General features: G+C 43.7%; 1 protein-coding gene across 1 annotated transcript; it reads left to right on the top strand.

Moving 5' to 3' along the window:
• The first annotated feature begins 505 nt into the window (after positions 1-505).
• On the top strand, positions 506-10,939 carry LOC148655316 (uncharacterized). Its single transcript, XM_088645820.1, has 5 exons — positions 506-1,196; positions 3,141-3,382; positions 5,710-7,184; positions 7,534-9,165; positions 9,553-10,939. Exons 1-5 carry the CDS (start codon positions 873-875, stop codon positions 10,716-10,718), a joined length of 4,839 nt encoding a protein of 1,612 aa, XP_088501946.1. The 5' UTR covers positions 506-872; the 3' UTR covers positions 10,719-10,939.
• Positions 10,940-11,068: the final 129 nt, after the last annotated feature.

Here is an 11,068-nt window from a genome sequence, read left to right on the forward strand (position 1 = left end):
AATTCCACATTCAAATAAATATTAAACATACACTTTATCCTCTAAATTAACGTTTAAGTAGACTTCATCTTTCATCTGTAAAATTTCAATCTGTTTCTTTGTGTAATGAGGCAGTACAGAGAGACGTTCTCTGATTCTGATAAAAGGAGGCTGCAATGATGTATTTCCTTTTGACATTTCTCCACTACAGAGATTTCGTGGTAATAAAGTACAGTGACACCTTAATATAATATAAACTAACATTTTCCCATCGGTTTTGTGATCATTCACAGCGTGGTATAGATGTTCTACCACCTTTTATGTATTTAGTCCCACCAAAAGAACATCTAGATTCTAAATACATTAGTAAAGAATTAGGAAGAACTGGACCCTAGAAAAATTACTGGCAGCAGAGAGCTATAGCCTCCTCTGTTTACACTGCACATCAGTCAGATACTGAGGTGGTCTGTTACAGGAGCCCTCAGAAGGCCCCGAAGCATTCTCGGTTTCCTAGCAACACAGCAAACCTGGTGACGGGAGACACAAAGACAGAGACCTGTCCATAAAGAACAAAGGCACGGAGATGCAGAAAGGAGCATGTTTTATATATTTCTACTATAGCAGTAAATGACTACTGTAGTTGCAGTTTAAATATCGATTTGTGGAGTTTTTTTCCCTAGCAACAGGAAGAGATTAAATTCTGCCGACAGCTGCCCCGTGTGTCATTGGTTTAACACATTCTGGGATACCATCAGCTCTAGATCCGTTTATGGTTTTTAATTCATTCAAGCCGAAGTGGTGAGAACATTTTTTTTGGTCAATTTTTCTTTCTCCTTTTAAACATGCGCAAGATTGACGGTTATGTCAACTGCACAGCGGAAATGATACTTTAGATGTGTACGAGGTCAGTTTGCGGGAGGCTGTTGCATCACCTCTGTCTTTGTGGATGCAGTTCGAGCAGATTCCTCCATATGCGAGGTGGTGGGTTAATGGCTAGTCTACGTCCTTTCAGGGCTCCTCTGTCTTCACTCAGGCCACTACTTTTGGAGACTTTCTTCTGGTCTTGTCTGATGTGCAGCCACATCACAGTAGGACCACACAGCTGCAACTCAGTCAGGGTGTTCAGAGGGATTCCCGACAAAGAGGTCGACGCAGGGACTGTGTTCTTTCACCCTATCCCCCCTGTTGCTTTCCACGGGCCCGTTAAAGACTATGAGGTAAGTAAGTGTCTATTTTGTGTTTGTGTTCTGTAGTTATCGTTCACCCAGCCAGTGGTCTCTCGCCTGAGTTGATGCTAATCAGCCACATTCGTTTACATTACGGGGTCAGACAGCAGGGTGGTTAAGCTTACAGGATCAGTTGTGAAGAACATAAGACATATTCCAGAGGAGGAGAGGAGGAGGAGGCCGTGTGGGCCAGCCTAGCCTGTTTGGTAGTTAGTAGTTAAGTGATAAAAGCATCATCCAATTGTTTCTTGAAAACAGCCAGGGCATAAGCTTCAACAACGTGACAGGGTAGCTTGTTCCACACTCTCACTGCCCTTTGGGTAAAACAGTGCTTCATGTTCTCAGTTCTACACAGTATCCACTTGTGTCCTTTGGCTTGTCTTTCACTGTTCGTTCTCAACAAAACCCAGGACTTTTCTCAAAAAGAGTGGTGGTGTTACCCCGGCGTCCTGGCCAAATCTCCCCCCGGCTTTTACCAATCATGGCCTCCTAATAATCCCCATCTATGAATGGGCCTCATCACTTTGAGCTCCTCCCAACTGATTGCTGGTGTGTGGTGAGCGTTCTGTCGCACTCTGGCTGCCATCTATGGATGCTGCACATTGGTGGTGGTGGAGGGGAGTCCCCATTACCTGTAAAGCGCTTTGAGTGGAGTGTCCAGAAAAAGCGCTACATAAGTGTAAGCAATTATTATTTTTATAATTATAATTATTATTATTATTTGATCATCCAGGTGGGGCTGCACATTGGGGGTGGTGGAGGGGAGTCCCCATTACCTGTAAAGCTCTTTCAGTGGATTATCCAGAAATGTGCTATGTAAGTGTGAGGAATCATTATTAATAATTAAATCTGCTGGGCTGATTTTGCCAAAGCCTCTTAAGATTTGGAATTCTGTATCTGTTCTGCTCAGTCTTCGCTGTTCAAGATCTTAAAGATTCTGTTTTTCAGCCTGTGAGTGTAGGACATTCCAAGGCAATAATAATTTACAAAATATTTACACCATATTCTAAACAAAGCCTTACCAATGCATTATACAACTTTTAAACATCCGTGTTTAAGGCTAGACAAAGTTAATCTGGTGAATATCTCTTATGTACCATAGTGTACTTTACAAAGGTGTGTAAACTTCTGTATATTGGTATTTAGTGAAAAGGTAAGTGTAAAGGTATAAACCACAAACACACAAGACCAGTGCCTCTAGGTGGAGGAGATGAGATATGTCTATACTAACTTCCTCTCTCTTTGATATACAGTAGTCTATTTATAGTCCCAATTCTACCAAAGAAATGTGATGTCTTTATAAATAATTTATACTGTAGGCAGAACTATAGATGGCAGACCTTTTAATGTTTTTTAACATGCAGGACTATGTAAACTATGCAGTTGCTATGTAAACTTGTTTGCAGTTGCACTTCCAAATTCCTCCAAAGAAAAAGAAACTGAGATTTCTGCAGTGTTTCAGCTGAGAATTGAGAAGGCTTAACTCTTCAATTCAATTTTCAATGTATTTTTATAAAGCACCTTTCACGACAAGGTTGCCCCAACTACAACATAAAAAGTGCTTTGCTTTTCACCAGCCCCAGAATAGTGGACTGTCCTCCATGTGAACCGATCTGCCTCTGTTTGTTTGATATACTGTAGTTCTCAAATCATTCGTGTGTGTTTTACTATGCTTGTTATTGGTTAGTGAGTCATGTCTTAAAAGTCTCATCGAAGCAGCAGCAACATAGTAGAGAGGCCTTTTTTAAAAGGGAATTTTTAACAGGTTGCTTGGATGAACCTCTTTGCTTGCCAGGATAGGCTCCAGCTCCCCCACGACCCTGAACTGGATGAAGATGTTACAAGACGGATGAATGAATGGACGGATGGAGGGGGTTGCTCAGAGTGTAAATGTGGCCTGAGAGACCTGTACTGTCAATGACTCTTCACTCACAGGTCTCCCTAGCTGGCACCATCGATAAATTGCCAAGGTGGCTGGACTACAACCCCCAGACTCAGAGCCTGCAGGGCCTGGCGGTCAGCGAGGAGAGAGGGGACTACACCATCGCTGTGACTGCAGTGGGCCACTGCCGACAGGAGCCCTCTCCTTCAACACATTTTCACCTGCATGTTCTCAACGGCACTCACAGTCTCAAAGCCCGCTCCCTCAGGAGGCTTGACTGGCGAAATAAACATACGTAAGAGCGTTTCTTTGCAGTGTTCACGCGTCAGCACATGGGTGGTAGCTCTGGCTGTTGAAGCTGCGTTCCTTTGAAGCAGAGCTACAGTAAACCTGGGGGGGGATTTACAATCCTTTGATTTACAATTCTACAATACAAAATTATTCTCTTGCCAAGCTATGATATTTCCTCTTTAATAAGAACTCTGCATACCATGAGAAAAACAGTTTTTGCTGACAAAAACACACAGGAAATTATGTCCGGTACAATAACTGAATCCCCCACATTCACCCGCTGCGTTTAAAAAAACGGGCAGCATACAGATGCATTGTTATGAACTGAATTTACAAATGTGCACTGAATTCTAACACTGTAATAAACCTTACAAGTTAATAAAAATCTTCTATCCATTATCAGAAAGACAACGGATCTTGTTATGGGGACACAGACACTATCCTAAGAGAGTATGGCAAAAGTGATACTGCACACAGGACAGGACACCATTCTATCACAGGGCTCTTTCATTCTAGTATACATATACTGTAATATAGAGGCACCAATTAAAATAGCCAGCATGTCTTTGAAAGCTGGGTGGAAACTAAAGCACCTGGCAAAAACACAGACAAAGAAAGACAAATTAGGCTAACAACAACTACTGTGTTTTTTCATGTACTATGTTTAAGACAGACTTTTAAAACATTGCAGTCTAAACACTGCACATATGCTGAGCATCAAAAGAAACATTGTTTATACTGTACCTGCAACAAATTCAAAAACCTCTTATCAGGAAAGTGACAAACTCTTTTTTGCAGAAGCTACCCTGACATTTGATTGGACAGACAAGTCGTAGGTGCATTCATTATACTGTTTCATATCTCCAAACAGGTGGTCTACTGTTGAAATTCACAAGGTTCTAGTGTGTGTTAAACCACTGGAAGCAGTACAAGCTGTACATGTGTGACACCTGCTTTACACCACGTTGCAGATGCAGTCTTGTGGGATTCTGTGCCATTGCTCTTGTAGACCCTGGACAAGCATGTCACAGACTCCCAGGTGTCTCATGTCATCCAGCTCAGCCAGCTGTTCCCACAGTTGTTCAGTGGGAAATAAGTCTGGTGATAAGAGTGTCCCCAGCATGGCTGTCCTCCTCTCAGCTTTGCAAGAAAGTTGGTGTGGCACAAACAGGCTGAGGGTGTCCTGCTGGAAAGTTTTTGCCTCCGGATGAGTCCTCTGGAAGGGCATCAGGTGATTATCCTGATTATCCAGTCAGGCTGCCATGAACAACTACAAGTGGGGCTCTGTATTGACCAGAAACTCCTGCTTCGGTCATCAGATCTGACCCGTCCCCGCCCACTGACTGGTCTTTTGTATGTCAACAGTGTATTGGGCTGCTCATCTACGCCATACACTCACTGTGGTGATTGATCACCAAAGAGGACTTTGCTTCACTGCTTGTCAGTCCACTCGCTTTCTTTCTGTGATTTCTTCCTTGATTTTCACACAGCTTGACATTTAAAAAGTTAAAACACCTCATTATCTGGGCATAGCTTGCTCTCTCACTAATGAGGTAACTTCATGCTTAGGCATAGTCACTCGAGTGTCTCACTGTCATCAGGTCATTAAACAATTAACTAATATCCAATGGCCTTATACTTCCACTTTAAAAAACATACAGATATGCAAATAACACTAGGTTTCTTTTAATGCTCAGTATTGGATCTAGCCTTCTTATATTTAAGATTGAATACATTTAGAACAGTAAAAGGGCTTTAAGATTTTTTATTCAGAGCTCCTACAGCTGCTTGTTTCCATAGTTGCTGTATGTCCTTGCTTGACTCCCGAGTCCTGACTCTTTGGCTTTTTCTGCTCCGTATCTTCACTGAACTGCGGTATCTAGCTATCGGTGTTGTTTTGGTAATAAGCAAGCTCAATTAAAAACTGCTTGCAACAGAAATTAACTGCGAGAGTTGAACAACTCCAGTGAACAGGCTCCTTGTATAGCCTGAGCAGTTTCTGTGAAGAAATAGCAAAGAGTTTGGCACATGCATTGCTAGGGTCTTAATGTTTCCTGAAGATTGACAGATTCACAACTGTTTCTGGAAAAAATGAACCTATAATATGCAAAAGGGAAACAGCTCTCCTATCATGTACTAAATGATATCGTAATAAATGATAATAAACACACAAGATAAGTCTATTGCTACAAAATGCTGGCAAAAGAAAAAAAGGACAAAAATTAAAATATTCAACTCACTATTTTAAGAAGTGGTTGAGTACTAAACGTGCTACTACAATACATTTTGAAGCGTATGTGAATATATAGCATATGTATTTGTTTTAAACAGGAAAAGCTCTCAGGGATGCCCTGCAGGTGAAACAGTCACATACTCAGCTATCATCCTGCAGGCTGATGTCTTCTCCCTGAGTGCTGGCAGGCGTTTGCTCCTCGTCTCCACAATGGGGGAGTACCTGCGCCTTGACCCCTTCTCCCTCAAGCTACGCTCCTTCAGGAGCCCCTCAGAGCTCCAGCTGGAGAACAGCACCCTCCTGACAGAGGACACTGGTATCGGGGACTCCCCTGACACACATGCCGCCGTGGAAGTTTACTGGCCAGTGGGCTGTGGAGATTTTCAAATGGTTTCTGAACTAGTTCGGGTGCTGAGGTACAGCAAGGACTCAGGACACCTTTCCCATCTGCTGGGCCTCCACCTGACAGGCTGGAGGGTTTTCACCCGGGGAGGAGGCGGGTCTCAACACAGGAGGAGGGAGCGTCGACAACTCATTAATACCCCTACCCCAGTGATGACACCAGTCGCACCTACCTATGTTTCAGCAACCCTTCCCATGAAACCCAGTTATTCCTACATGGGTATGACCACAATATCCACATATGTGCGAGACACAGAAATTATTAATAATGAGGGTTATCCCACAGGGATTTCACCCTCCATGGGTTCAACTACAAGGTCATCTGAAGACAAGAAAAAGGACGTTTCTTCTGCACTGAAATCAGAGCTCACTAGGCCCAATGAAGAGTTCTCTACAATGTATCTCAGGCTCTGTCCTTCAGGTCTCTTTACTCCAGACTATTTGGCAGAAGACCTAAAGATATCAACTACAGACACGGGGCACATGACTATCGCAACACGTATAATGGTAGGCCAGAGTCAAGAAACCTCATTGCTTTCCCAGATGTCACCACTACAGACCTCTTCTCAAACTATCCAGAGTTATTATTCATCAGCTGTGCTTTGTTCAGTCTTTCTAGCATACAGCAGTGATTTAAACCTCATGGGCCTTGAATCCCAGCATGTGAAGAGCATCTCTCTTCAGACAGTACTGTCACGTTCCGAAACGTCTGAATTAGTGATTGAGCCAGAGCTTAGCTCAACAGGGACACACATTAAACTAACTTCAAAACCCTTTATAGATCTTCTGACGCCACCGGCTGAGGACTCCTGGCCAATGCTCCACTCTGAAGATGTAGCAACAACATCATATCAAGTGACGTTGGGAAAGTCAACCATGTCAACCAGTAGCGTGCAGCAAAGCTGGCATACAGCAGCTTTCCAAATGCAGAGGACGTCAGTTTTGTCCAGCACTTCTTCCACAGTGTCAGTGGTTTTAGTCGCTGCCCCTGGCACACCAATGACTCAGCTTTATTACACGGACACTGATAGTATAAGCCTATTCCCTACACTTACTCGACAGGATGCTCCTGAAAGCATTCTAATGGCTCCTGACAGTGAAAACCTTTTTAAGAGGACCTCTACGATACCTACAAAATCAGCTCAGTCACATCAGGACACGGAGACAATTGGTATGTACAGAAGGTTTTAACCTCTTGTTTTAAAATATTCTGTTGTCATTCTGCATTGTGCATTGCACTGAAATTAATTTGTTTTCATGTTTGGTAGGGAGCGTTTGTCGTTTCAGTCAAAACTCAGAGCTAGAGAGTCGTCTGTTTCCTTTGCAGAACTGACTAACAGAGAAAGGTATACCAAAAGGTATTTGTATAAGAAAACTATTTTAAAGAGAACTATACAAAAATGTATTTGGTCAATACATCACATCCCTGAGAAGTTCATAAAGAACATGACATGTAACTGTTTTCCATCCCCTGGTATTCTGCTGTGTTCATTGAATTCTATATTATTTATGCAATCCAGGGCAAGATGCTTTCAGCCAAGGCAGCTCCAGGGAGAATCAGAGTGCACACAGTGAAAGACCCCTGCAATCACCTCTCGTGTCTCGACACACCAGTCTAGAGGCTTTGCTTACAGATGCGTTGACTGTCCGAACACCAAGCATGATGCATTCGGCAATAGGTCCTGCAGAGTTTGAGGAAGATGGGATAACTGAAACTCACGATCACTCCATGCTGCTTCTCAGCCCAGCAACAAGCTTTCCTATAATAACCGAAAGCCCATTTCCTTTCTTCGGAGAGGTCAGCCAAGATATAGGATTACTAAAAGATTATTCAGTGGATACTATTGCATTACCCTCACAAGACGCACCTCATCTCAGATTATCCTCAGTTTTGGAGCCATCCTTACTTTTAATCGCCGTAAGTTACAACGACTTTGTTCTCTCCAGACTCTCAGATTCTGTGACAATTCAGACAAAGGCCATGCCTCCTCCCAGCACTTCAGAGAACCCAGAATCTTGGCTGGATCTGACTCCAATACCATATCCCTCAACCCCTTCTCTTTCACCTGAAGTGGATCCACCTCAACTTGTTCAGCCAGTGTCTGAGGTAACGCGGCTGTGTGAGAGGTTAGACGCAACTCCATCATTGCCGTTTATTGAAATGACTTCGAGCAAACTGGTGAGATACTCCTTTCATAGCATATTAGATGATTCCAAACAGCCAGCAACCCCACAGGGAACAATTTCTTTAACAAGGACTCATATAGAGGAACTAGAAAAGTCAGTGTCAGAAGATTTTGTTACAAAGTCCTTTTGGCTACAGATGCAGAGTCGAACCCCCTCATGCTGTGTCTCTATCACTCCATCTTTACCATCAGGACATATTCTGCTGACACCCAGGACTGCAGCCACCACACCAATGGACATGTTCAGGCCCCTAAAAACTTTAGATCACTTGACGTCATTTTACATCTACCACTTCCCCAGTGTATCAACTCGGTTGAAGGAAGATGAAACAACGAACCCGGACTTGGAGTCAAGCCTGACAAAACCTGCAACCGGTGCAGAATCTTTCATTCCAGTTTTAACACCAGCTGTTGAGGTCGCTGCTCCAAGCCCTACAGAAGGAGTTTCCATCTTAACCTCTCCAACAGAAGTCCCAACATTTTATACTGCAACAAGAGTCCCTGCTGTGCCAGAAACTCCAAGAACACTCCCCAGAACCTTGTCCACTTTAAATCTGGTACCCACTTCCCTGAACCAGCAACAAATTAGCTTCGGCTTCACAAGCACATATTTCTGGCAGATCACTTCAGTAAGCAGTGTTACTCTCCCCATTAGAATACCTGTATCCAGTCAATCCAATACTCACTTCACAAGGTTTTCTCTGCCACTCTCTGCTGTGCCTGCTAACTATACACTGCTAAATCCAGGGGTGTCCAGCACTTCAATGCTCCAAACAGAAGATATCAGGCTTTCGAGCCTCCATGGATCATTTTCCTTCTTGACACTTGGTCCTGTTACCTACACCTCTGGCCAGCTTCCCTCCTTCTTGGTTTCGGCGGTTTTAGGAGAGACGACAAAAAGTTATAGCTCTGTCAAGGACATTCTCTTCACAACTCAGTTGCCCTCCCTGTTACCAGGCTATGCAGGTAAAATAATTAAAACAATGTTAACCATCTGCAGTATTTTTAAACACCGTGCATTTGTACTTCAATATAAATGTTTTACAATAAGTGCTGCCTAATTTAACTTTGTGAGTAGAATTGCTTGATTATCTCTTTATGAAAAACGGTTACTAACAACAAAAGCTTCCTTGATATTAAGACGCTGCCACTTCTTTACAAAGCATTTTCTCTTTGTAGCTGGGTTATAAGTTTTATCATACAGAGAGTGTACACTATTTATCAGAAGAGCAATTTAAATGACCCAATACCAAGAGTATGAATCAGGCTTGTGAAATCTACAGCTTTAAGGCTTTAGCAAGGAATAAAAAGCGATTGCATTAAAAATAAGCGTGCAGTTTTATTGTTTTTCAGATATTCCAAACATCTCACCCTTAGTTCTAAGGCCTATCAAGCCCCTGATTGCCACAATCGGGCTCCTGTTTGAGTTCAGCATACCGGCAGACACGTTCTCAGATCCAGAAGATGGGACTGCAGACAACTTAACGATGAAGATCAGGCCTTCAGACGGGTCTCCCTCTGGCCCAGAGTCCTGGTTGACACTGGACCACAAACATCGACTCCTGTCTGGTTACCCACTAGACAGTGACATGCTGTACTCCCCCCAGGAACTCCTTCTTATAGCGAGGGACTCAGGTGGTCTTTCAGCTGAGCTGCCTTTTACCATAGAGCTTCGTCATCCTCTCTCCGAGCCCTGCCACACCTACACCATCAGGACTATGAACAGCTTCCACTCTTTCGTCAAAGACAGGCGGAAGATTGAACTGTTTCTCGATAAAATGGCCAAATATTTCAATGACACAGGCAGCAGTCACATCTCCGTGTCCAGCCTCCAGCCGGGTTCAACTGTAGTATCGTGGCACAATGTCACCTTGTGTCAGGAGGACAAGAAAGCTCAGAGCCTGTGCCCGAAACATAACATCCAGGGACTGCTGTCTGCAATGCAGACTCTAGAGGGCGACGTGGAGCCATCCTTCTCTCAGGCCATGCTCCCAGAATTCAGGATCAGGTCAGTAGAGAACGTGACCTATGGGGGGATGTGCCTGCGTGGATCTGACCTGGAGTCTCCAAGCCCTACTGGTGCCATTGCCCATTCCGACAGGTATCGTTGGATACCAACCCTCGTGATCGCTTTGCTCACTGTGCTTGGCTTGTTTCTATCGCTGGTCCTGATGGTAGCCATATTCCGCTCTTGCAAAGCATGTGAGTGTATCATACGTTCTGAATCTATTTCTCTGTGGCCTTCGGACAGACCGTCCTGCTCAAGCTGCCATCTTGAACTGGACACATTAAAGCCGAGGAAGCCACCTCTGTTCCTCCAGAACATTCCTCCTTCGCCTCAGCAGCTGTGGGTGAACCTGTCTCATCCACCTCAGGAACGGCTGCACAGAAGGCCCTTAACCCACACACAGAGGCCGTACCAGAGGAGCACGGTGCCTTCCCAGTCTCCTCCTAGGTACCAGCTTCCACCTCCCTATGTTCTCAAAGACCAGCCACCACAGAGGAATTCCAGTCAATAAAACATGACCCTCAGAACTAACTGTGTAACATGTTATTTTGCTACACTATTACTATGCCAGCCATAGAAAGGATTTTACTAATTTCATATCGTCTTCACAGAGTGTGGACCTAAAACATTCCGTGTCCTACATACAGGTTATTTTTTTATCTTCCATACATTGTTTTGCGAGCATAAGATCATTTTGTCCTCAGCTACTAGAGAACACCATTTTATAAGATATATTTTGCTTTTTATTAAAAATATCAAATCAACCACATTCTTACCGTTAGATTATATAAAAAAGCCCACTCCCAGGGAGATGATGTGCTGCATTTTGGGCCTTGAAACAAGAGCTACACAGTAAAAAGA

This window comes from Lepisosteus platostomus, chromosome 9 (assembly GCF_059453375.1).
Source record: "Lepisosteus platostomus isolate fLepPlt1 chromosome 9, fLepPlt1.hap1, whole genome shotgun sequence".
Taxonomy (NCBI): Eukaryota; Metazoa; Chordata; class Actinopteri; order Semionotiformes; family Lepisosteidae; genus Lepisosteus; species Lepisosteus platostomus.